The sequence below is a fragment of the Xyrauchen texanus genome, chromosome 30 (genome assembly GCF_025860055.1).
Source record: "Xyrauchen texanus isolate HMW12.3.18 chromosome 30, RBS_HiC_50CHRs, whole genome shotgun sequence".
NCBI lineage: Eukaryota > Metazoa > Chordata > Actinopteri > Cypriniformes > Catostomidae > Xyrauchen > Xyrauchen texanus.
In genome coordinates this window covers 17,434,350-17,461,897 of record NC_068305.1, presented here as the reverse complement: position 1 = coordinate 17,461,897, position 27,548 = coordinate 17,434,350, and the positions used below count along the sequence as shown (strand labels likewise).

Below are 27,548 nucleotides of genomic sequence, written 5' to 3'. Positions count from 1 at the left end.
AGAGTCTCTCTCCCTCTGTATATCTCTCAGATGAAGCAAGGAACCGGTCGCACATCAGTCCTCAGTTCAGAGACCCAGCAGGAGCTCACCAAGGTGAAGTCAGAGCTGGACAAAAAGGTGTTGTTCTATGAGGAGGAGCTGGTGAGGCGTGAAGCCAGTCACACTACAGAGCTGAAGAACCTGAGGAAGGAGCTCCATGATTCTGAGGGCCAGCAGCTCTCCCTGCACAAAGAGCTGCTGGTGCTTAAAGACAAACTGGAAAAGGCCAAGCGAGAACGGTGAGGAGAGCTGCAAACTATCTGCAAAAGTGACAGTTTAATTTTAACAAATTTGATTTGATTCCAGATAGGGATAGACCGGTATAGTGGGTAGATCTATTAATTGGACTTCATGTTTCCTTTTTGAGGTCATCATGCTGAAAGTTTATCCCAGTGCTAGTTCCACTTTTGTTAATAAGAAATGAACATTTTGTGTTTTCAGATAGTTTTGAGTAAATTTAGAGTGAATATTGTTTAAAATAATATCATCAGCCATTAAAATACACATATCAAACACTAATTCCATCCCCGTCTCCATTTCCACAGGCAAAATGAAATGGACGACTCCCTGGGTGCCCTGAAGGAGAAGTATGAGCGTGAACGCAGCCTCGTCTCTGATGAAAACCGTAAACTCACCGCAGAAACAGACAGGGTAGGACTTATGCATGTCATTTGGCTAGAGGCAGTGTTGCAGTGACAGTCAGTCCTTGTTAAGGTGAGCATTATACACTGAGCCTGATATCTTCTCCCCTGCAGCTTTGCACTTTTGTGGACAAGCTGACGGCTCAGAACATGCAGCTGGAGGACGAGCTCCAGGATCTGGCTTCAAAAAAAGAAAGTGTGGCGCACTGGGAGGCACAGATCGCTGAGATTATCCAATGGTGAGAAGGACATCTCTAACATGCAGTAATTGTACAATGTTCAAAGACCATTTGTAGCTGTTCAACAAAAAATATCTTATATTAAATAATTAGGGCTGTCAAAGTTCAACTATTTGCCGAACCCAACTCTTGCACACATACATTTTATTTCCTTCCTTAAAAATGATCTGAATGCATTAGGCCATTCGCGATTATTAAATAACCTTATCGCGATTATTTGATCTAACCGCGATTATTGGGCATTCAAATTTCAATCACATTTGAATGCCTATACAAGGGAATTTTAAGCGACTATACTGCATAAATGCCATGAATGTTTTGTCTGCAAGTCCAACCTTCACTGAGACGCACTGCGGACGTCAAACAGGTTTTTTTACAGCGCTTCTCAAGTGCTCTGATGCGCACGCTGTCAGCAGAGGCTCGTGCCAAACTCCCACGAAAATATAAACAAACAAACAAGTATAAATTTTGATAGTGAATGCAAAGTGCTCCGGATTCCCTTTTAACGATTATGTAATGGCAAATGTTCCTGGTTCATACAGGCAGTGTTAATGACATGCCATGACAAAGAGGAAGAGACACACCTTTACTCCGTTTCTGTTGAGTCATACATTTATGATACGAAATCTCAAAAGGTTTTGCTTCATGAGAAATAAGGGCTCAATCAGGTTTATTCAGAGCATTAAAATAACGTGAAAGCAAAGAAATTCAGACAGAAATATTTTACTATTGCATAATATAAAAATATCTAATATAGATATAATAAAAGATATATCATAATTCTATTTTATTATAAAAATATATAATATATGAGTTTAAAAAACAATAGTGTAAATGTAAATTGATCAAAACTAAGGTTGATCAAAAATAGACATATTTTAAGTATTTAGAAATAGTTTGATATTTAAAACATTATTTTTTATGTCATTCATAAGTTTTTAAAGCCTTATAATGAAATCATACAGTATATCCCCATTTTATTTTAATTTATATATTTGAAGGTAAATATGTAAAAATGACTTGAGGTGTAAAAAGCACACATTAAGAAATATGACAATTTATATGACAATGAATCGTGAAAGCCCTTAAAGAGAGAATTAATTGTCATAATTGCAATAATTTTTGGGAAAATTAATCATCAGCCAAATGTAATAATCATGAGAGCCCTAGAATGCATTAACATGTTCGTTAGAAAAAAAGTTGTCATTAAAATTGTCTCTTTAAAAGTTAACAAAAGCGATTAATCACGATTAAATAAATTAATCGATTGACAGCCCTAGAAATAATATAAATATTGGCTTGCTCATATTACAGATAATTGGTTGAATTACTGATTACTGTGTGTGTTTGTAGGGTAAGTGATGAGAAAGATGCTCGTGGCTACCTTCAGGCTCTGGCCTCCAAGATGACAGAAGAGTTGGAGTCTCTGCGGAGTTCCAGTTTGGGATCCAGAACACTGGTACACATTACTAAATCTTATTCTCTGCTAGTTGCATACCTTCCCACGCTGCATAATCAGGCTTTCACACTGAACAACCAGTTAAACAGTTGATCTACTGATATGTTCCATTTTTGTAGCCTTGTGTGGTTCAGCTAAATAGGGCATCTGTTATGATAGAGAGAGGACATCATCTAATTTTGTCAGTAAAAGGGTTATGCAGTGGAAATCAATCTCTCTCGCTCTCTCTTTTTCTCCCTCTCTCCAACTCCTTCGAGTCGTAGCACAGTAACGACGTGAGCTGATATAATTAAGACCAAGATAAGTATGTTCTGTTGAGTGCTTTAAATAGCAAATCTAATGGAAATAGATTGAAGGGAGGTGACATGTTAAAGTTGTAGGTGATGGAGGTCACGTTTGATTTAATATCCTTCACTAAGGAGGTTAAGGACAAACTATAGGAAGGAGACTGGCATTAGTCCCTAGTTTTCTCCCTTGAAAGTGCTCTTTGTTTTTGCATAGTGGGATCTGCTGTTTGTGGCCCAGAAGGTTTGGGTTGAAGCCATCATCCAGAGATGTGGTCAGATTTGCCTATTCTCAAGTTGAACTAATTGGCCTAATTGTAGGGTTGGTACAGGATATGGTAGAAAAGAAAGTCAATTGAGTTTTGGCAATTGTAAAGGATGTCATAAACTTCATGTGTTTGGGTCATTAACATAAAAAATACCAGACTGATTTCAATAAAATGTCATTTTGTGGTTTTGTTGATTACATTGTTGATCTCACTCAAACATTCGGGCATAACATTTCATTTTGAATATGATTTAACATTACTCCCTTCACGCTCAGATACCTCTTAGGGAATATAATCAGTAGGTCTGTTCAGTTTTTGATGTTTTATTTTGTTTCATTTTTGGGTACTTTTATTACTATATCAGCAAGGCTCTGGAGTAAACATCCCAACCCAGAGGTCAATGGTATCACCTCGGGTCACCAAGCGGGTGAGTGTCTCCATCAAACCTCCAATCCTTTTGGAGCAGTTCCAGGCAGAAGGCTGCGCAAAAGATTGTTCACTTGGCGATTTGCCAATCAATCTCTCATTCATCTGTCCAGGCTAAAAATCAGGGTTATAAAAAGCAGTGTATTACTGCAAAAATTTGAAATGACAGATGAATGGAAATGCTGCATCAGCTCTCCTCATTGCTGCATCAGCTCTCCTCATTGCTGATCATATTTCATAAAACATGGAAAACATTTCAGATATGCACACACCCATTATTCTGACAAGGTCAAGTGTGTATACCCTCCACTTTCTGCTTGCGTGTTTTTAAATGGATGTCAAATTGGTCGCACTGAGAAGTCATTAGAGGAATTGTTCACCTAGAAATTAAATGTCTCCATTTTCTCACCGTCATGCCGTCCCAGATGTGTATGAATTTCTTCCTTCTGCTGTACAAAAAAATGAAGATTTTAATAAGAATATCTCAGCTCTGTTGGTCCATACAATGTAAATGAATGGGTACCAAAATAAAAAAAGCACATAAAAGCAGCATAAAGTAATCCATATGACTGCAGTGGTTTAATCCATGTCTTCAGAAGCTATATGATAGGTGTGGGTGAGAAACAGGTCAATATTTAAGCACTTTTTTACTATAAATCTCACTTCCTGCACAGTAGGTGGCAATTTGCACAAAGAATGCAAATCGCCAAAAACAAAAGAAGAATGTGAAAGTGAAAGTGAATGTGGACATTTATAGTGAAAAAAGACATTTCTCACCCACACCTATCATATCGCTTCTGAAGACATTGACTAAACCACTGGAGTTAAACCATGGATTACTTTATGCTGCCTTTATGTGCTTTTGGAGCTTCAACATTTTGGTACCCATTCACTTGCATTGTCTGGACCAAAAGAGCTGAGAAATTCTTAATGAAATCAAATCACTTTATAGTCATTCAATCATATGCACAAGTGCAACAGTGGGTGAAAGGCTTGGGTGCGGTTCTGAGCAACATAGCAGTCCTGACAGTGATGAGACCTATACCAATTTACAATAAACATCAGATTGAAATTTTGGGGGTGAATTGTCCCTTTAACTTGATAAGCTTGAACAAAAGCACAGGTGGTGCTGTCGTCTTGTATTTGATTTTCAGTGAATGTGTTTGCTATTTTTGGCAACACGAGCGACCACTGGCAACATGATGGTCGTGTTCTGTGACTAGACAAAGTTGAGAAAAGTTGTGCAGCCTTCCAATAACGTTACAGCATCTGCAGTTGCAGAAACGCCTAATAACAATCAACAGTACAGTGACCACCAGCAATAACATTGCTGTCATTGCAATAAAGGCTAATGGCTTTATCATGAGCGTATTGAGAGCCTCACAGGAAAGTGCACAAAGTCTCTGCGCTCTAATGTAAAGCTGATGAGTTTTGCCAGTAACATTCCCTGAACGCTACTCGCTGCCACCCACTTCCCATCAGCTGTGAAGTTACACAAGCCAAAGCCACACGCGTGAGACATACTCCCTTCCCGGAAACGTTCATGCATTTAATCAAAGAAATAGATGTAATCCTCTTCTCTCATTCTGTAATATTCAGCTGTCCTTCAGCCACTCGCTGTCTGTCTCTCTCTTTTTTTTTTGTCTTGTTGGCACATTTCTCTTAGAGACAAATCTTGACTTGTATTGCTACATTCTGGAATGGCTTGCTGACAGCTGAGATCAAGAGCCATTAACCTGTTGGAGATCTGAGATAAGCCTCTCAAGAGTCCTCGGATTTATGGACAATGTATCTAAAGGGATATAATTGCATTTGTGCCAAAGAGAATTTTCAGTATCTAAGTTGTGTGGTGTAGTCTGATTGGGCGTGCAGTTTTCCATGCATGCTGCTTCATTTGTGCTTTGAAATGCAATCACAAGAGCATTATATCTGTTTATCAAAACATGAACAAAACATGTGAATATTAATTCACTGCATTATTTCACAGCTTATTGATACTGTAGAAACAGGATTTTATGATCCACGTTTTTGTCATCTTTAAGACTGTCTTTTACGGTTATGGGATTCTCTGAACTAATGTAATGTGATCTTCCACATCATAATTCAGCATACAGATTGGCCTTGTGATGGTTTTCATTCTGGCTTCTCTTCAAAGCTTGCATCTCCTTTCGTTGGCCAGGATCCCTTATGGAAGGTGCGTCGCAGTCAAAAACTGGACATGTCTGCCCGTCTGGAGCTGCAGTCGGCCTTGGAAGCTGAAATCCGTGCCAAGCAACTGATACAGGAAGAGTTGCGCAAGGTCAAAGCTGCCAACATCTCCTATGAGGGGTCAGTGTTTGGTTGTTATTCAAAGCAACTTTTATTATTTTTTGGATGTTGATATGTTTGATTGTGTAGATGTATGATGATTAAGTAGATCTGAAGGTTCATTGGACTGGTGCTTATCTTTCAGATCAAAGATTTTAATAGCTGTTTTTAAGGAACTGTGATTATCTGCTGTTTTATATTCAGTACAACAGCACTATTGCGCATTTGATATAGCTTAATTTGAGATAAGAATTAGGTGATAGTAGCCAACATAGCAATATATATATATATATATATATATATATATATATATATATATATATATATACTCACCGACCACTTTATTAGGTACACCTACTTATCTATTCAGCCAATCGTGTGGCAGCAGTGCATAAAATCACGCAGATACAGGTCAGAAGCTTCAGATAATATTCACATCAACCATCAGAATAGGTAAAAAATGTGGTCTCAGTGATTTTGACTGTGGTGCCAGCATGCTGGTTTGAGTATTTCTGTAACTGCTGATCTCCTGGGATTTTCACGTGCATCACTGAGATCACATTTTATCTTGTTTTAAGCATACACTTTACTTAATTTTGTTAATTTCTACAAAAATAATTCTTTACTTAAGTATCTTGTTTTAAGGATTTTTCATGTATTTTTTAACTAGAAATTAAGGCAAAAATACAGATTAAGAAAATGACTTTTACGGTATTGTTCTTCCTGCAGAATGATAGGTTCAATCCCATGTAGTGGCAGCGCTAAAATCATTGTACCTTTTGATCAAGATACTTTCTCAAGGGGGGTGTCCCTGCATGTATAATGGTCGAGACATTTTCCCATACTGTGGTTTTTTTAAGTTAGCCTTACTCTTTTGACTCTGCATTTTTACAGCAAACTGAAGGATACAGATGCCAAGAACAGGGAGTTGGAGGAACAGCTCGACAACATGAAGAAGGAAATGGAGGAGAGCCGCTCACGATCAGAGAAAGGTGAAAATGTTGAACGACTTCATATGACTGAGCAGTTGGGTGGTTATAAACCATGAGCATATTATCTCATCTGCTCTCTGATTTCATTCACCAACTTTTGAACTGAACATTTTTTTTTTATGCTATTAATTGTTCAATTAATTCTTCTATATTTGCATAATTTGATATTGCTCCTAACAATTAGGTTTCCTCTCAACTGTAGGTCTGAAACTACCAGACTTCCAGGACTCCATCTTTGAGTACTTCAATACCTCTCCCCTCGCCCATGACCTGACATTCAGAGTGAGTGCTTCTGTTTATATCTGGCCATCCTCTGCATTATCCACTTTAACAAGCCTCTTTTTGTTCATGACATCATCATAATGACCTCCAGCCTCAGAACATCAGAGAAGTAATGGGTTGTTTATCAAAGCAATGAGATGAGAATTGTAGAGTAGCCACATAAAAACTAAGTATACACATACGTTTATGAATATCTAGCAACTGGCAGATGGATACTGGCTTGTGATGTCCCAGATCCACTCAGCGGGCTCAGTCATCTGCTGATCCGATAGTCTGCTTGTGTAGATGTGATATGAGAGGTAATGCCCTGCCTCATTTTGAAATCACTGACTCCCATCAGCTATTACGTAGCTCTCGGTCTCATGATACTAAAATCACAGTTTGTGCTGGAACAGAAGATGATGATGATGATGACTAAGGCTTGTTCAAATGACTTGCTACTATTATTTAGTGCAAACATTGAGTAAGTTTAGTTCATGGCCCAATGACCCATCACCCTTTAATTAGAGTCCATGGCAAATAGATGATGATTCAAGCCTTACGCTCTGTTTGACTGATGTCCATCTTTCAAATCAAGGATATTAATAGCTCTTCTTAGAAAACAGCTTCCTTATTTTTCCTGTAAGAGGAACAATGTTGCCTCACTTTAAAATGAAATAAGGCAGGGGTTCCCCACCTTTTTTGTCAGCGGAACGCCTGTGATATCTACTTGCAGTACCTCTTGAGATTTCAAGCAATGTTAAAAAATATAATTAATAAAAAATAGAAGGAATCTCACCAAATAATTGAATGTTCACTTTTTGCATTTGAAATATTTCTATTGTTATTTTTCTTATTCTTTTTACACTTTAATTTGAAGTATTTTTGTTTTTATTATATACTTTTTATCTCATTTAATTCAGCATTGCTATTTTAATTATCTTCAGACATCTCAATCTTAAGCCAAGGGCACATATACCATTGCACGCCGACATTTCACATGCAAAAGAGTCATCTCAATGGGAATCCGTGCAATTAGGATTTTTTTTGTAATTGACTTCCGCTGGTGAATAATTTTCTACTCGATTTTTGTGTGGGGTTAAATTTTTGTTCAACTTTTTTTTTTCGTAGGTCGCGATTATTAAATAATCGTCTGATAGCAGTTCTTTGATCTAACCATGGTTATTTGAGAGAAATTTGATTTTTATGCACTTCAAATTCCAATCACATTTTAATGCCCAAATAAGGGAATTTTAAGCGAATATATAAATATGCGTGCCATCAACAGAGGCTTGCGCCAAACTCCCGCAAAATATAAACAAACAAATAAACTTTGATAGTGACTGGCTTCACTTTAAACGTTCATGTAATGGCAAATGAGGCAACTGAGATTCGTCCTCTGCCACCCGGATTGAGTCACTACTCCACCACAAGAACCTAGAGCGCATTGGGAATTGGGCATGCCAAATTGGGGAGAAAAGGGGGAGAGAGAAAAATAAATATATTCTAAAATATATGAGTTTCAAAAACAACAGTGTAGATGTAAAATTGACCAAAGCTAAAGCTGACAAAAAAAAAAGTATATAGCAGCTTTGGCCACCTTGTTCTGCAAAATTTCGATGTGCAAAGATAAATGTGACCATGCCTTTACAAAGCCCCTACACTTCCGTCATTAACTCCTAGGGGTTCACAAACCCTACTTGAGAAATCCATGAATAAGGGCCCAGTTTTTAAAATATCAGGGCAAGGTACTTACATGGGAACCAATCTGTGATTTGAGACTCATGGGATTGTATATAAAAAGGCTTGAAGTCAAACCAAGTTCAAAAGACCAAAGCTGTTACCTGTCACACTTTTGTCCCCCTCAAAAAAAGGACTCTGTCTCCTCCTCATCTGCATCATCTCTGCTTGCATTTTGGGATGAAGTAAGTTTGCTCCTCCCTATCTGACCTTTAACCTCGGCAGGAGTGATCTGTTAGCAGACAAAAATAGTTCTTCTTTGCATTCTCACCAAAGATCATTGCAAGTTTTATTGTTTTCAAGCATTTCAGAGCAGCTCTTTGAGCATTGTTTGTCTAAATAAAACATTTAAATGACTTATACTAAGCATGCCTGACATTATTGACTTAACAACTTACTTTTGACCTAACCAGCATGCCCACCAATTTGTAAAATTTTTTTTGTCTGCTGACCATGTTCTTCTGCCATAGTGCGTCCAGACCCCTAGATCCACTTTAATCTAAGTGTAGTTGCTAAAGGTTAGAGAGTCGATGATTAGAGCATGACTCGGGCTAGCATCCAGCACTAAGTATTAACCACCTCCCCATTGCCTTCTAACCTCTTAAAAGGCTAATGTGAATGTCACTCTTCATTTGTCTAGACTGCAAATGCACTAAGCCATGTTAGTTAGCTCTTAAAGCCTAGTAGGAGAAGAATCATCCATAATGTGGACTGAATGACCAAGGCAACCAGACGGAAAATGAATTGAACGTATTCAAATAAATGAAAGATTATGTAATTGTAGGGGATTTTTCAAGAATATATTATTACCAACCAATACAACGATGATGACTTTCATCAGTATGTGCTTGTCAGCTTATTGGACATTACAATCTGACTGTAATTCTCTGAGAAAGAGTTTGATGGTAATTCATTTCTTAATGGTCCTAATAGCTTGAGAGTTTTTGTGTATTTTAAAGTTTAGAATCACCCATTAATTGATATTGATGTACATTCAATTGACACAAAGACACAGTCTATATTAGTAGCTTTTGTCTAACAGGGTTGCATTGTGCTAGGTAATTATTCTGTGCACCACTCTTCTTTCTTCAGAAAATATACAAATCTGGTTTGTACAGATACATCATCATCCATTAACAAGGGTAAATTCATGAGTTTCACGAGTAAGCATGTGACTTCTGATTCATTCTGATGTAATGCAGTTCACAAATGTAATCTCGGTTACAATGTGATGATGTTTGTGTGATTTAAACCTGGTAGTGTAGAGTTTTGGGAAATGTTTTTAAAGCTCTTGACCCCAGCTGTTGGCCAGAAATGTTGATTATCTTGTATCAAATGACACTTTTTGTGCAGCAGAAATTCATTGGAGAAAAGATGCTATGTAGAGGGAATATAAATGGTCTATTGCAAATGTTGCAAACATATTTGATGCTATGTCACATCTGTGGTCTTCTTTCACTCAGACAAGCTCTGTAGGTGAAGTGGATGCCGCGCCCCAAAAGACGGACATGCCCTCTTCCTCTCCATCAGTGGCTTCAGAACAGGATGTGAGTGTCCACCTTACACTTCCTATTACATTCTGTTGCTGTCAAACTTCCTGTCTGATACATTGGTCATTCATTTAGCAATTTCCTGGATGAAGCATGAAAAATCAAAAATGGTCTCCCAGAAACACAAAAATAAGCAAACAGATGTAGATGTTCTGGGCTCAACAAAAAGGATGACCAGAGGCTAATACATCTTGTGTTCGTTGATCATGTACATGTGATTTTATGCCTTGCAAGTGAAAATATTGCAATTTTCTCATATTGAACATTGTTGTCACTTCAAGTAGATCGACAAGGTAACGTTATCTAGCTCTTTAACATAGATGACGATTTATCAAAATTGCAAGAATAATGTGTGACGTCTCATATGTCTTGGTTAGAATGTGTTGGACATTAGAAACAAATCAGCATTGTTTAGTACCATAAGTCAAGTTTCGTTATATTTTTGTAGCTGTCACATTATAGCTTTTTATGGAAAGGAAACCAAATTGCAAAGCATTTTTCCAGACAGCAACGACGGTTGGATCGTTTTATTTATTTATTTTTGAGAATTAATTCACACCCGATGTGGTAGCATGGTGATGATGTGGCCTTTACACCTCAGTATGTAGAATAATTTTCAGTAATTCAACATTCAAAGTCTACTTATACCGCAGTTACCATATGTAGGGCCCTATGACTTCTGCGATTGGAAAACACTGATGGAATTACTGAATCTGGTCATAAAAGTTGCATTAGCTGTAGAGCTGTTGGAAAATAAATCATTTCAGCGAAGCATCGTAATTCTCAATACTCAAACAATTCTGAATGGATTCTGAGTTCAGTTTAAATCATGACATAGCAGTGGTGCGTGCCAAAGACAGATATGGAAACAAAGATGCAAGTTAAGTGCATACACTTAAGTCAAGTGCACAAACATGACTGTTTGCAGACCAGCTGTATCAAACACATGACCATGTGCCCGAATGTAACTACAATCCCGAATTTCTTTCACAAACACACTCACATAGCAACTGGAGAGTATATTCATGATAAGAAGCCAACAAACAACTTGAAAGATGCCTTTATCTACTCTTGCGTGCTCTCCATTTCATTGGCTTTGTCACTGGCGGTCACTCGTTTGTCGGGACAGTGCTCACACCTGATGATAAAAGTTTTATCTTCTACTCGCAGAGCAAACAGATAGAACAGTGCATACGGGACACTTTATACATTTCTGAAGCAACAACTGTGCTATTTAAAGCGCTTTACCATCACCTGTGCAGGTGAGGAGAAGCTGACAGCTGCACTCTCACAGAAGCAGATATACAGTATCTCTCATCCTGGACCAGCAACTTCCATTTGTGCTTAAAAATGAAAATGAATAGCATGGCATAGATTCATTTTAATAATTAAATACGGTGGTGCAGCGGTTAGCACTGTCGCCTCACAGCAAGAAGGTCGTGGGTTCAAACCCTGGTTGCCCCGGCCTTTCTGTGTGGAGTTTGCATGTTCTCCCCGTGTCTGCGTGGGTTCTCTCCGGGTACTCCGGCTTCCTCCCACCATCCAAAAGACATGCAGGCTAGGTTAATTGGTGTCTCCAAAAATTGCCCTAGGTGTGGATGTGGATGTGGAGGTGAGTGTGAGTGTATGTCTGTCTATGTGTGGCCCTGCGATGGACTGGCGACCTGTCCAGGGTGTCCCCCGCCTTTCGCCCAATGTTAGCTGGGATAGGCTCCAGCCCCCCGCGACCCTGTACACAGGATAAGCGGTTGACGATGGATGGATGGATGGATTTACAATGCTTAAAAATAAAAATAATAATATTATCAGTTGAAGTAATAGTATTCAGTGTGGGTTTTTTTGTTGTTGTGTTTTTAAGAGATTTTTTTTATAAGGTTCTAAAGAAAGAAACTGAAAAACTGAGATACTCTTTTAAACTATAGAACCATTTATTTAATCTTGTGGATGTTCCATGTTTTGTTCACAGCTCATACTGTATGTAAAAGGCATTTTAAAACAGCTGTTAAATAAAAAGCTGAAAGGGAAAAAATAGAGTAAAAAATGTATTTTGAAGAAACTGATAAAATAAATATTGAAAGACAAGATGCATCATGATGCATCGAGAATCTTTTATAATGGAATCGTAATCGAATCATGAGGCCAGTGAAGAGTCACACTTTTAATTAGCTGTGAAATGTTACCGAATTTGACATATTTGGGACAAAATATGTAATCTCAAACTGCCCCAAGTGTGATTATTAAACCACAAAAGGACATTATATTATTTATTTAAATAAATATATATATAATCTGCAAGTGCTGTGTGTTCCAAAATGAATGTGTGAAGTTGGCTTCTCGTACACTGAAAAAACCTCGTCATGATCATCACGCAAAAAATATCTTCAGTGTTGTTTCGGATTTTGTAGAAAAGCACTTCATTTGATAAAAATAATGCAATGTTATGTTTAAAAGTGTAATTAAAATAATTCTATTTTCAGTTGATTAAAGTTGTAAATTTATTTGATTAGACACTATTTTGATGATGAAATGTAATTATAATGTTGAATATGGAATTTTGAAAATATAACCACAATTTTAATTACCTCTTGTGTGTTTTTGCTTCAATATTACAACCGTGTGGCACATAAAATGTCTTGTAAAATTGTGCCTTGAATAGAGTGGGAACCCTATATTCTTTCTTGTGGTGGGGCCAGTTAAAATTTGAGCTGGGCAAGAAAATGCCTGAAATACTAGCTTGACTGGGCAAGCAGAAAATAATCCTTTTTGTTGAGTCATATTCCATTTTTGTGTTTACATTTCATAATTTTTAGAAAAACAACTCTAACTGAGTCTGTAATATCCATGGTTTGTCTTGGCATTTCCTGATACCCTGTCTATTATGGTTTCTTTAATACTCTAGGAACCAGTAAAGTCTCAAGCTACCACCCCTGCTGCCGCGTCTCCAGTCTATCAGCCCACTCTTAGTGCGCCAAAGGTACATCCTAATTTTCTAGCCACCATATGATGTGACCCTCTTATCATTAGTCTAATTTCTTTAGCTCCTTTATGTCTGTTGCCATACATTATAGGCTCAACTGCATGTGTTTGTTCCTCTGACTGTCCATATTTTGTTTTTGTCAATAGCCGAAAGCTCACCAGCTGAGCATCAAGACCTTCTCCAGCCCGACCCAGTGCACTCACTGTACCTCACTGATGGTGGGCCAGACCCGACAGGGCTATGCCTGCGAGGGTGAGCCGAGTTTTGCTGATAAATGAAAGAGACAGTGTGATTGAATAAACCCCATAAATTGGCAGCTCTTATGGAGACGATAAAAGAGTTTTTGATCTTAGCATGTATTTATTTAAGGTTAAGTTTATAGTGGCTTTTGGTCCATATCTGTTAGCATTGAGGTCATCTATATGCTAGTGCACTTATAAACGGTGACAGATATTTTAGCAGATATACGCATTTAAAATGTACAGCTCTCCAGAAAAATAGACTAAAAATCTTGACGAGTCATCTTGCACTACACAGATTTTTGTCCAATCAATTGTTCTCTAGAATGAGAATGTCCCATCTCCTAATTCCACCTGCAACACACTAGCAAGAAGCTAATCGTGGTTCATGGTTTCAAGCCTATTGGCTATTTTTATATAAAAAAAGAAAATGGACAAGACCTTTGAAATGCCTCCTGCCTTAACTTGCCGTTTAAAGAAAGTAAAGTCATCAAGCCATTTCATGAATCTATGAAAAATATGTTATAAAGAGGTACATTTTATTTGAACTATGTGTAAATGTTTACTAAGTTTTAATCTCTTTCTCTCTCGTAGTATGCTCCTTCATCTGTCATGTGTCTTGTAAAGACAATGCGCCACAGGTTTGCCCTATTCCTCCAGAGCAGGCCAAGAGGCCTCTAGGTATTGATGTGCAAAGGGGCATTGGCACAGCTTACAAAGGCTTTGTCAGGGTAAGAATGATAATTAAGTTAAATATCTGTGTTCTCAAGGGCAAATTTTTTTTTATTTATTTTCCATATACTAAATGCTAAGGGGATTTATTTTGTATTTTTTATTATCACAGTCTGGGATATGTCCATAACTAGCAACCATATTGATTTTGATGCATTCTTATTTTATTTTTTTGGGCAGTGTCAGATTAAAAAAACCTAAAGGTTTTAACCCTTTAAATGCCAGTTTGTTTACATAATGCCACTGTTGTTTTTTACACACATACACACACAAATTTCTCAATACACACATACAAAACACAGTCTGACATCCATACAAACACACCCACACAATTTTAGCTGCATCATTTATTCGGTTGGCCTGCAGTGCTCTATAATACAGCAAACAGAAAATAGGGGAAAAGCATGTATTTGCTCCATAGGCTAAACATGAGAAAATGGCACCATCTTGTGGAAAATATAACAAATGTACATTTTGAAGCCAGGGCTCTGGAATGAAAGCAAAATATCATAGAATTCATGATTTTTTGCTTCAATGGCACTGGGATCAAATATTGCAGTTTCAATGGGGATATTTTTGTCCTGAAGGTCCTGAGTGTAACTTTATTGTGTACACATTGTATTATAGATGTACTATAGGAACTGAGGTTGAAATATCCAAATTCCCCCCAAAAATACACACCTTTGGCTACATTTATGCCATTGGCATTAACACATCCAAAGTGATTGAGAGAAAAAAAAATGAAAAAGACAAAAATGTCCTGTTTATTATATTACAAATGTTAATTTGTTTGCTCCTCTCTCAGATCCCAAAGCCAACAGGTGTGAAGAAGGGCTGGCAGAGGGCTTATGCTGTAGTGTGTGACTGTAAACTCTTCCTCTATGAGGTGCCAGAAGGGAAGTCCACTCAGCCTGTTCTGATGGCCAGTCAGGTCCTCGACTTGCGGTCAGGATTAGTCACATTCTCACATGCTTAAAACCCTGAAATTAGTAGCATTCTTCATTTTTGTGACATTGTGTCTTTGTTTTCCCTACAGAGACGAGGAGTTCTCTGTTAGCTCTGTGTTGGCCTCTGACGTGATCCATGCCAGTCGGAAAGACATTCCATGCATATTCAGAGTACGCTTTAAAAATTTTGTAATTCCTATAATCAAGGTTCCCGCATCAGTGGAAAGCCTGGATACATCAGTGAAGTCTATAAATTGCTCTTTTTGAGTGCAATCTCTTGGTATTCGATGATATTCAAATGATTTTTTTATATCCTTATCCAGTAATGAACGAATGACTAAAACTTTTGAAAATGCATTAGTCAGAAAGAGTGGTAAACTTGTTCAATGCTGTGTTGCTATGTTTCTATGTTTGTGCATCACTGTGATAATGAACTACAGTATATTTGTCCTGACCTCTGAATTGCACAGGTAACATCATCCACACTGAACTCCCCGATCCGGCCAGTGCCTTTGCTGGTATTAGCTGAGAGTGAAGCAGAGAAGAGGAAATGGGTGGGTATCCTTGAGGGCCTGCAGAATATCCTGGCCAAGAACCAGCTGAAGAACTGTGTGGTGCATGTCCTGCATGAGGCCTACGACAGCAGTCTGCCTGCCATAAAAACTACACTCTCTGCTGCCATCGTAGGTGAGTGCCAGTTGCAGTTGCTGCTAATTTACCAATTAAAAAGAGGGAAGCCCTGTTTTCAGGACAGGAATGAGAATTTATGAATACAAGATGACCCTTTTTTTTGCAAATACCCCCCAAAGAAACCCATCCGGTTGGGGTCTGAAACAAGCCACATTACACAGGGCTTTATTTAGTTAGACCTATTTACTGACTACTGACTCCAACCCTACAACTTGTTGATTTAAAAAATATATTTATAGTTTTCCACATTTCTATTGAGAACTTGGGATTGGGGTATTTAGGATGATATCGCACATTTTGCAGTGCCTGTCTGAAGAGATTTCTATCTGCTCTGTTTGATTCTCTACAGATCGAGAACGCATTGCCTTGGGGACAGAAGATGGTCTGTTTGTAGTCGAGATCACTAGAGATGGTAAGAGAACTCAGTATTACATAGTCAGATTCATTTGTTGTCCTTAGTTCTGCTGTGCAAAGGCAAAATGCAGTAACCACATTTTGTCATTGAATTATAATTGAATTATAATAAAGACTGTGTTTTTCCTTTGACAGTTGGTTATGGCGCAACTATGCTCAGTTTAAGAGTAAACATTTAGTGTGAAAATAGCGGTAACTACGAAATCTGCAGTCAAACCAAGTAGCTGCAGCTAGGGCTGAACGATTTAGAAACAAAATCGATCATTGTGATTATTTTGAAAAATATTGTGATTACGATTTGAACTGATATATGATATACACTGGTGGCCAAAAGTTTGGAATAATGTACAGATTTTGCTGTTTCGGAAGGAAATTGGAACTTTAATTCACCAAAGTGGCATTCAACTGATCACAAAGTATAGTCAGAACATTACTGATGTAAAAACAGCATCATCAATTAATATAATTATTATTATTATTTTTCAATAGTAATTTATTTATTTAATTATTTCTTGACTGGCTTGTGTCATTACTATGCATTCCTGTTAAACCGCCATGCCTTTATTTTGGCTGAAGGTTTTATTTTGAAAACTGAAGGAACAGAAGTTTCTGTTGTTTGTAGTTGAGGCGACGGCATCCTTTAAATGCAGTGAAATGCTCTCATGTGCCTTGCACTCTACAAAAACCCTGTTATCTGGTTATTTTACATTTAAAAGTAAATTGTTGCAGCCAAACAGAGACAAATGTGCAGTTACAAAAATATGCAATTAAAGTGAATCTGGAGTGCTTTAAATATTATGCGCTCAGTGCACATTAGCAAACCAAATTTAGAGCACATCTGTCACCCGTGGCACCAGATAGATAGAATTTGTGTATCGAGCACAGAACTGCTATGAAACCTCTGAAAACACGTGTGTAATACACCGACACCATTTACATGTGTTTAAGAAAGCACTACACGCTACAGGCAAAACAGCTGAGTGCATAAGCACAGCGTGGAGTGTGTTCAGATAATTTATTTAATTAAATCACGGTTTGATATATTGCAATATAGATTTTTCGATTGACCGTTCAGCCATATTTGCAGCCATTTTCTCTGCATTTTGCCTGGGTAGAGTTCTTTCATAAGCTCTTCTAAGAATTTTACACTAATTTCCAATTATCTCCTCTTTCAGTGATTGTTCGTGCTGCAGATTGCAAAAAAGTCTGCCAGATTGAGCTCATTCCCAAAGAGAAGATGGTGGCCCTGCTTTGTGGTCGTAACCGCCACGTCCACTTATACCCCTGGGCTGCACTAGAGGGCGTAGAGGCTTCTTTCGATGCCAAGCTGACGGAAACGAAAGGCTGCCAGGCTTTGACCATAGGTACCCTACGCCCAGGTGGCCCTGCATGTCTCCTAGCGGCCGTGAAGCGTCAGGTCCTGTGCTACGAAATCACCGGCGCAAAGCCCCACCACCGCAAGTTGTGGGAGGTGCAGGCGCCCGGTATCGCCCAGTGGCTGGGTATTGTTCGTGATCGGCTCTGTGTGGGTTACCCATCGGGCTTTGCTCTGCTGGCCATGCAGGGAGAGTCGTCTCCAGTAAGTTTAGTGAGCCCGGCGGACCCTTCGTTAGCCTTCTTGGCCCAACAGTCCCTGGACGCTCTGCATGCGATGGAAGTGGGGGCCAATGAACTGCTGCTGTGCTTCAGTCAGCTGGGAGTGTATGTGGATGCACAGGGACGACGATCGCGAACGCAGGAGCTGATGTGGCCATCCACGCCACTTGCCTGCAGTATGTGTTCAAGAGTTAAGCATAATTAGCTAAAAAGCCGGGTGCACACTGGACATTTTTACTGTCCCTTACGATTTTCATTTGTCAGACTCTACGTTATGAGCCCAGCGAGATCTTGGGTAAAAACAATGACATACTGTGCAACATAAAGTAGGCTGTGTTGATTGGGTTTATGTCATCTTGTCATCATAATGGCAGTCGCAAAAAGTAAATAAAATTATTTGACACTACCAGAACTTTATCAGAGGTGAAGATTCATTGCTAAGACAATTAACCAGCCATTGGAGAACATGTCACATTAAGATTTTACCCTACGACAAGAGGAATATTTTACAATCCCCAAAATGTTATTGCAAAATCATGGCCAAAATCTGACAGTGTGAATCCGGCTAAAGAGATTTGGGACTAGGCAACAGTGTTCATAATCTGACTTCTGTGTTTTCATGTAAAGTTTTCAACCCTCCTTAAAGGAATATTCCAGGTTCAATACAAGTTAAGCTCAATCAAAAGCTTTTGTGGCATAATGTTGATTACCACAAAATAAATTGACTCATTCCTCCTCTTCTTAAAAAAAATTAATAAATAGAAAAGCAAAAATCTGGGTTCCAGTGAGGCACTTACAATGGAAGTGATTGGGGGCCAGTCCTTGAACATCAAAATACTCACTTTTTCAAAAGTATAGCCACAAGATGTAAAAAATGTGCATGTTAACATGATTTCAGTGTGATAAAAACGCTTTCTAACTTTTTCAGTGTACATTTATTTCCAATTTTACAACTTCGTTGCCATGACGACATATGCTGTAAACAATAAAACAACCATAAAAGCAATGATTCAAACAACTTAACAGCTCAAATAATATGAGTTTTAACAGAATAATTATAAGCTTTACATTTCTGCCTTTTAAACCTTCCAAAAACTGGCCCTATTCACATTCATTGCATTGTAAGTGCTCACTTTAATCGCAATTTTTGCTTTTTGTGGTTACCAACATTATTAGATGTTAGATTATTAGACAAATGCTGTCGATTGATCTTGCCTTGTATTGAACCTGGAATATTCCTTTAAATCCTTGTGTTGTTCATGTATAGACTTAAAATAAAGGGAGGGGTAGGAAGAACAGAAGAGAGTGAAGCAAAGAGAGAGGTAGTAAAGAAAAAGTTTGAGAATTTGAGTATGGAAAGTAAAATAGGTGTAGAACAACCAGAGTTTCAGTTCAGAGTAGTGAGCCATAGCTCTTTCCAGTCTCTAACCTAGTTTTACAGCAGGTATTTCAGTCCTCCTATGAGAACAGCATCCTGAAAATTTGACTAGTGAAATTATCAGATTTTGCTATAGGACCCAGATTTTACATCGAACATTATGTGGCGACCCAATGCCGTACAGAATAGTTTGCGATAGAAAAGTAGCCTTTTATGTCCATTAAATGTACTTTTAAATAAAATATGATATTAAAATTAGCATGTACTGCATTGGCCCAACAATATGACAATAATTAACATGACATAGGCTCAATAGGAACATTGACTATTCTGTAAATGTTTTAACAACAGCAGAATTTGAACCAAAATACTGTTGAGTTTGATTGGATGCACAAAACAATGTATGGAAAGTATTTTTTCCATTAAATTTTAAAAGATAATATGCCTATTTATTTTGCTATCCAACTATGCATGATTATATTTGCATTTTGCAATGTTTTTCCTTGCTGTTCATGACTGAACAGTCCGGCAACCCACCAGTTGAGAAGCACTGGCTTCTAGTGCATTCTCATAATCACAGATGTGATCTTGACTAATTTCCACTCTTTTCAGGTTCAAATACCAACTACCTGACAGTGTACAGTGATTATGGTGTAGATGTGTTTGATGTCCACACCACTGAGTGGGTCCAGACCATTTCATTAAGAAAGGTGGGTTTAAGTATCCCAAATGGTAATTTTGGGGTTTTGGTGTGTGTACATGCCATGATATGTTTTAACATGGTAGTCGACATGCTTCTAAAATTCATTTTCATCTGGGAAATTTTCACAGAAAATGTGCAATGAATTAGTAAAAACAATTAGTGATTCACAGCCCTAATTTCTTTAAATTTTTCTATAATTATTATACTGTACATGCAGTGATAAAAAATGAATGGTGACCAGTCACAGCACCTAAAGCAAATACTTTGCCTTGTGCATTTATGCTGTTGTACACATTTAACCTGAAGTCTTGATGTTGAATTTAAAATTAAAGTTCAAGGGGTGGTTATATGTTAACTACAATTTATGTTTATGCTGGAAAGGTGCAGCTGATCTGATTTTGGTTTGTGTCTCTTAGATCCGGCCCCTGAATGTGGAGGGTAGTCTGAACCTGTTGGGCTCTGAGCAGCCCCGCCTCATCTACTTCAACAACAACTCCTCAGGTCTGATCCCATTCCTTCCACACACACATAACACACACACACTCCACCATCTCAACAGTCTCACTCGATTTCCTCGTAAGGTAACATCTGCTTCACTGCTAAGTTCCTTTGTTCAATCTTGTTGCAATGGTCCACCAGTGAGGAATTTTGTCCTCCACAAAGTGGTGTCATTCGTTAATCCCACTTTCTCATACACTGACACACACCGATATATATATATATATATATACTAGCAGCCTCACACATGCTGAAACTTCTCAAATCTGTTTAAAGGGTAATGTGCAGGTAATGAAATGTATGGTCCCACCCTTTCTGTTCCATTTACAGTTCACTTCCTACCAACACTAGCAGATTGCCATCTCGATAAAGACGCTTTTGTTTGGTAAACTGAAATGAACTCATTCGTCACACCTCCTCTAGGCCCGCTGCCAACAACATCCACAGTCCATTCAGAAATTCTGAACTCAAAGCTCAGGACTGTTATGATTTATGAGGCTGAACTGAAAACCCATCTTGCAGCATGTCCAAAACCAGCTACGACAAGTGACGAGATATTTTAATAGCGCCTTGGGTAGCCCTATCCACAAAGAAATCTCATTGGTCTAAAATCCCACTACACATGACTAGCTTTGATTGTCCAAAATCGTTCACTCATTCACTATTTCCTATATTGTGAATGGCAGTGAGTGAATTTGGAGTGAATCTGGAATTCTTCAGCTTAATGGCAAAATTCCAATGTAAATTTTAAAGTGTATCTGTATGTTTTGCCTCTCTATATTTTATTGTTATTTTAATCAAGTAATGATTTGTCAAAGTAATTTAATACATTCGGTATGAAATAAAACATTGCAGGAGTGAAGGAAGTTTTAAACTGGCGTCTCTCTCTCTCTCCCTCTCCCAGCTTGTACACCTTCCCCACTGTGAATTGTGGGCGATTAACAGTCGTCGTATATATCGAATATACATTTGAAATTAGAGTGCATTGTGGTGATGAATGAGTGAACAAAAGTAGGGAACGAGTGGCTCACTCAGAAGTCAGACATTCTTACACAATGGCGGACACCCGAAATAGTGCAATATATAGTGGATAGGGGGTGGTTTCAGGTGCATTGTGTGTATTAAACATCAGTTTATTGGCTGTGATTATGTTTCGTTGTGCAGCATTTTTAATTTCCTTGTGGACAGACAAATTACTTAAAAGGGATAGTTCACCCAAAATTCTCTCTTCATTTACTCTCATTACCCTCATGCCATCCCAGATGTGTATGACTTTCTTTTTTCTGCAGAAAACAAATGAAGATTTTTAGAAGAATATTTCATCTCTGTAGGCCCACACAATGCAAGTGATTTCTAAACTCCAAAAATCACACAAGTCAGCATAAAACTAATCCATATGCTCCAGTGGTTAAATCCATATCTTCAGAATGGTAAATGGTCTTCACTTATATAGCACCTTTTTTAACCTTAGAGGTTACCAAAGCGCTTTACCCTGTGTCTCATTCACCCATTAACACTCATACACCAATGGTGTCAGAACTGCCATGCAAGGCGCTAGCCTGCCATTGGGAGCAACTTGGGGTTCAGTGTCTTGCCCAAGGACACTTCATCATTTGGAGTCATGTGGGCCAGGAATCGAACCTCCAACCCTGCGATTAGCGGCCAACCCGCTCTACCACCTGAGCCACAGCCGCCCCAGAAGGGATATGATAGGTGTAGGCGAGAAACCGATCAATATTAAAGTCCTTTTTTTATTATAAATTCTCCTCACTGCTCAGTCAATTTCATTTTTACATTCTCCTCCTCCTGTTTTTGGAGATTCACATTCTTCATGCATATTGCTCCCTTCAAGATAGGAGGACAATTTATGATAAAAAAAAAAATGTTTTTGTTTCTCACCTACACCTGTCATATCATTAATGAAGATATGGATTCAACCTCTGGAGTCAAATAGTTTACTTTTATGCTGACTTATGGGATTTTAGGAGCTTCAAAATGTTGGTACCTATTCACTTGCATTGTATGGACCGATTGCATAAAGGTGAGTAAATAATGAAAGAATTTTCATTTTTGGGTGAACTATCCCTTTAAGTAAGGGATAATGTACAGTTAGCCGATTGTTATCGCAAAATGAGATCAGGACCCCAAAGTGAAGTGGAGGGTTTATTTTGTGATAACATTCGGCTGACTGTAAATTAATAAAGAAATATACATGGACGTAAAATATTGTTTTGCTTTGAAATTGTGTAATTATCTGAGAAGAAATAATCGCTGAACAACGGAGTTCAGTTGTTGTTGTTTTTTTGTTTTTTTTGTTTAATAAATGACCATCTTACTGCTCATAGGCATCTTATTACAAGTTGGCTACTTGCCAAATATGTAAATTAATGCACATGAAACTTGAGTTGAAATATTTTTGATAGAGATCGCATAGTGATCCGAGAAGTAGTAAAGATGGCTTAGATACCCATATGAGCAGTCTGATACGTGGTTGTGCGGTTGTTACTGAGAAATATCAGGCCGCTAGATGGCACCATTGACCAGTCAGAATTGAGAATTCCAGAGAGCCATGTAATAATGCTGGAAATGTATCCGATTTTTTGGACAGTGTCAACTTTCGTTCGTTATCAACATTGTGATCAATGCTCTTTCTTCACATTTACACTGTCTTTCATTCCCTTGTTCCCTGCAGAAGGCTGTGAACTTGCCATCCCAGAGACCTCAGACAACAGCAAGAAGCTTATGGTTAGGACGCGCAGCAAGAGAAAGTTCCTTTTCAGAGTCCCAGAGGAGGAGCGGCTGCAACAGAGGAGGTTTGGTGCCTTTAGCCTTCAATTTCTGTAACTGACTCACTGATGCACTGCTTCTAATGCCTTTTATATTACTTTGTCTTCCATAGGGAGATGCTGAGGGATCCTGAAATGAGATCCAAGCTTATCTCCAACCCCACCAACTTCAACCATGTCGCTCACATGGGCCCAGGCGACGGCATGCAAGTCCTCATGGATCTGCCTCTGGTAATGCCTTCATTCTAGCTTAGTCGACATCAGGCGATCAGTTCCAGCTTAACACAATGTTCAAAAAAGGGGTCATTTTTCTCACTTGATCTCGATGTGAAAGCACATTTGATGCTAATGGCATAACTGATAAGCTCCTTGTTTGGTAACACAGATTTCATGGTCATATCTGCATGGGACAACCAACCAGCTGAAGAGTTATTAAAATCCCTGTCCTGCCAAAACCAGTCTCTCACCAGTGTGCCCTAGAATAAGACACTGAAGCCTTGTTTTTTTAGCGGTGCACTCAGTAAGTTTTACACAAAGACATGAATAGCATTTATTTAATTTTTTTTAATATGATGTTAATTACATACACTCACATTAGATATAGACTCCGGTCATGTCAGTAACCCAATAAACTTTTTTTAATTTTGAGTGCACCTTTAAGGCTGTGTTTCTGAGTTTCCCATTTTAGGTGTCTCACTAATCCGACATACCAGATTCAGGTCATTTGGTACTGCGCTACTGACTGATGAATTAAATTCTTCGTATTAGATGAGAGACCTGCTGAAACAATTGAGATGCTTTGAGAATTATTTTGACATTGAATCACGAAATGCCCAAATATTGCCACCCCTATTTTGTTTTTTGTGCTTAAATGCACTTCAGTGGTGGCTTCAATATGGTTGTGGTTTATGATGATTTAGGAAAGTGGCATTAAGAAATACTGTTCATCAATAGACTGCTAGGGCTTTATTACTCATCATAACATCCTTTTCATTTTACAACTGCACAGCACCAAAATCTTTCACTTCTCTCTGCATGTTTCTTCTTATTCAAAGCCTGCCAGCTCCACACTCTTCCACCCTCACACCCTTTTCTCTGTCTCTCTTTTTCCTCTTCACTTCTCTCCTTCTGTTTTTCGCTCTGGTTGTGGATTTGCTCTGTCCTCCGGTTGCCGTGGCAGCAGCCGAATGAGACTCCCTCCCCCTCATCCTCTCGTCACCATGCCCTGATTTCCCCTCCGACCAACTTTGAGCACGTCTATCACATGAGTCCTGTCTCTGCCGGGCTCTATCTGCAGAAAGAGCCTTCCTCCCAGCAGAGCCTGCTTCAGTTCTCCTCTTCCTCCTCCTCTCCTTCCACATCCTCCCTGGGAAGGGTAGGCTAGCAACCCACCCCACATCCTCTTCCCATTCCCCATGCCTCCTCCCCTCACCACACCCTCCAGTCCCTCTTCTTCCTTTTCTTCCCACTCCTCCAATTTTATGTCATATCTGTCCTGCTGAACTCTTTGTTCATCCTTGAGTGCAGTGACTCTGATTGAATGAAGATCAGAGGTACTTCTGTTCAATTAAAGGAATAGTTCACCAAAAAATTACAATTTTGTCATAATTTACTTACCCTCATGTCATTCTAAACCCATATGGCTTGCTTTCTTCTGCGGATTATGAGGATACATTTTAAATAATATCATGATCACTGATTTGTATGCAATAGCAGGTGATAAGTGACTCAATTTAAAGCTTAAAGGACATATCTTGGATATTTCACCCCACAATTTTAATTCTCACCTCATTTACTCACCCTCATGCCATCCCAGATGTATATGACTTCTGCAGAACACAAACATAGATGTTTAAAAGAAAATATCAGGACTGTAAGTCCATACAATGCAAGTGAATGGTGACCAGAAGTTCCAAAAAGCACAAAAGCAGCATAAATGTAATCTATACATATCCAGTGGATAAATCCATGCCTTCAGAAGAGATATGATAGGTGTGGGTGAGAAACAGATCAATATTTAAGTCCTTTTTGTACTGTAAATCTCCATTTTCGCTTATACATTCTTCTGTTGATATTGGCAACATGCATTCTTCGTGAGTATCGCCACATACTGGGCAGGGAGGAGAATTTATCTCCTGGCTTTGGCTTTCTTTTCTTATCACACGTCTGGGATGTCATGAGGTTGAGAAAATGATGAGAGAGAGAGAATTTAAATTTTTTGGTGAACTAAGCCTTTATAGGTGCACTCAGTAATGTTTTTCCTTGTTAAAATAGTTTTACTTCTAAAGAATGAATAGCAATGTTGAAACATATGTATAAAATTCATAACCACTTGCATAAGATGAAGACCTCAAACATATTAGTAACCTTATAAATGCTGTTTTATTCTACATGAAGTGGGTCCCCTCATGGGCGCCACCTTATTAGGATCTCATGACCAGCTGAATACTGCTCATCTAATCTCAGTAATATTTGAAACTGTCGCTCATGGATCAAATTAAGTATGGCTGACTGAGAGTATCACATTTCTACAATGGCATTGGTAACTGGAAACTACTGAGTTTGGATGATGCTACATTTATGCCCCTTGGAGTCAGTGCATGTCCAATGTGACATACATACAATATTACTGAGTGCATCTTTAAAAAAGCATCACTTTTGTGTCTTATTCCAAGTTTTCTTAAGCCATACAATCATTTTACATGATAACCCTCATTGGTTCTTGGGTCATGACATCATTGGCAAGAACCAAAGAGGTTTGATCTCAATGATGTATTTTATTTTGTGCTTTGTATACGTGAGTTGATCAATGATTTGATCTGAGATCAAATCATTCTGAAGACTTCTGAAGACTTGGAATATGATGCTCAAGTCATGTGAAAAACTATTATTCTTTAAGTTCTAAAGTGAGTCTATCAACTGCTATGCTATGGAAATCAGTGATTGTGACATTCTTTAAAATATCTCCATTTGTGTTCTGTATGAGAAAGAAGTTCATGAGGGTGAGTAAATTATCAGTGTGAAAATATGGGCAGATTTTAAGCATAAAAATGTTGATACATGTCTTGAATGTTCTGAACTGAAATGGACTGTTTGAAAAACAAACTCACTAGTGCTTTTGCCAGTCTATATCGGTTTTCATCAGGTGATGGAGCTCAGTTAAAGGATAAATGTGAAGACACCCAAAAAAGAGCCCACTTTTACATCCATGTTGAATATACACTGATCAGCTACAACATTAAAACCACTGACAGGTGAAGTGAGTAACATTATTTTATTACAATGGCACCTGTCAAGGGGTTGGATATAGTAAGCAGCAAGTGAACAGTCAGTTCTTGAATTTCATGTGTTGGAAGTAGGAAAAAGGGGCAAGTGTAAGAATCTGCGCAACTTTGACAAGGGCCAAATTGTGATGGCTAGACGACTGGGTCAGAGCATCTCCAAAACGGCAGGTCTTGTGGGGTGTTCCCGGTATGCAGTGGTTGTACCTATCAAAAGTGGTCCAAGGAAGGACAACCAGTGAATCAGCGACGAGTCATGGGCGCCCAAGGCTCATTGATGTGCGTGGGGACTGGGGAGCGAAGGCTAGCCCGTCTGTTCCGATCCCATCTACTGTAGCTCAGATTTCGAAAACTATGCTGGCCATGATAGCAAGGTGTCAGAACAACACAGTACATTGCTACGTATGGGGCTGCATAGCCACAGACCGGTCATAGTGCCTATGCTCACCCCTATCCACTGCCAGATGTGGATGTTACTTTGACACGTATCAACTACTTAAAGATTGTTTCAGACCATGTACACCCCTTCATGTCAACGGTATTACCTGATGGTAGTGGCCTGTTGGTAGTGTTGACTCAAAATTCCCCAGATCTTAATCCGATTAAGCATCTATGGGATGGTGGCCCTACCTCGCAACTTACAGGACTTAAAGGACCTGCTGCTAACGTCTTGGTGCCAGATACCACAGGATGCCTTCAGAGGTCTTGTGGAGTCCATGCCTCAATGGGTAAGAGCTATTTTGGTGGCACGAGGGGGGCCTACACGATATTAGGCATGTGGTTTTAATGTTGTGGCTGATCAGTGTAATTTGTGCATTAAACACATTGGCAAACCAATAGTGTTGGTGCAAAATATGTTTAGATTGAAAACTAGGGTATATTTAAGTGTATATGATTATGGCCAACTCTATATGTGCATGTTTGACTCTTTGTCCCTCTGCTTCAGAGTGTGATGCCCTCTTCTCAGGAAGACCCATCAAAAGAAAAGCAACGCCCTCTGTCTAGTATATCACGGCAACAGAGGAGTAAGACCCACATTACCCGCACTGCCTCAGGTGAGTGTCGTTCGTTACATACATGCACATATGCTGACTGGTATG

At 38.7% G+C, this 27,548-nt stretch overlaps 1 protein-coding gene across 7 annotated transcripts in view; it reads left to right on the top strand.

Moving 5' to 3' along the window:
• The window catches only part of LOC127624379 (serine/threonine-protein kinase MRCK beta-like), a 101,530-nt gene that overhangs the window by 70,735 nt on the left and 3,247 nt on the right, over positions 1-27,548 (top strand). The window contains exons 14-36 of one of the 7 annotated variants that reach the window (XM_052099176.1): positions 31-278; positions 585-690; positions 795-919; positions 2,273-2,378; positions 3,296-3,358; positions 5,537-5,685; positions 6,559-6,656; positions 6,859-6,938; positions 10,121-10,204; positions 13,107-13,181; positions 13,331-13,436; positions 14,018-14,154; positions 14,961-15,100; positions 15,192-15,273; positions 15,573-15,789; positions 16,142-16,204; positions 17,382-17,978; positions 19,793-19,890; positions 20,300-20,384; positions 23,074-23,194; positions 23,281-23,398; positions 24,351-24,542; positions 27,395-27,503. In XM_052099176.1, the coding sequence (XP_051955136.1) occupies positions 31-278; positions 585-690; positions 795-919; positions 2,273-2,378; positions 3,296-3,358; positions 5,537-5,685; positions 6,559-6,656; positions 6,859-6,938; positions 10,121-10,204; positions 13,107-13,181; positions 13,331-13,436; positions 14,018-14,154; positions 14,961-15,100; positions 15,192-15,273; positions 15,573-15,789; positions 16,142-16,204; positions 17,382-17,978; positions 19,793-19,890; positions 20,300-20,384; positions 23,074-23,194; positions 23,281-23,398; positions 24,351-24,542; positions 27,395-27,503 (3,199 nt within the window). Of the gene's footprint in view, positions 1-30; positions 279-584; positions 691-794; positions 920-2,272; positions 2,379-3,295; positions 3,359-5,512; positions 5,686-6,558; positions 6,657-6,858; positions 6,939-10,120; positions 10,205-13,106; positions 13,182-13,330; positions 13,437-14,017; positions 14,155-14,960; positions 15,101-15,191; positions 15,274-15,572; positions 15,790-16,141; positions 16,205-17,381; positions 17,979-19,792; positions 19,891-20,299; positions 20,385-23,073; positions 23,195-23,280; positions 23,399-24,347; positions 24,543-27,394; positions 27,504-27,548 lie in introns of all 7 variants that reach the window. The other 6 variants (XM_052099175.1, XM_052099177.1, XM_052099181.1 and 3 more) reach the window with 6 other exon arrangements.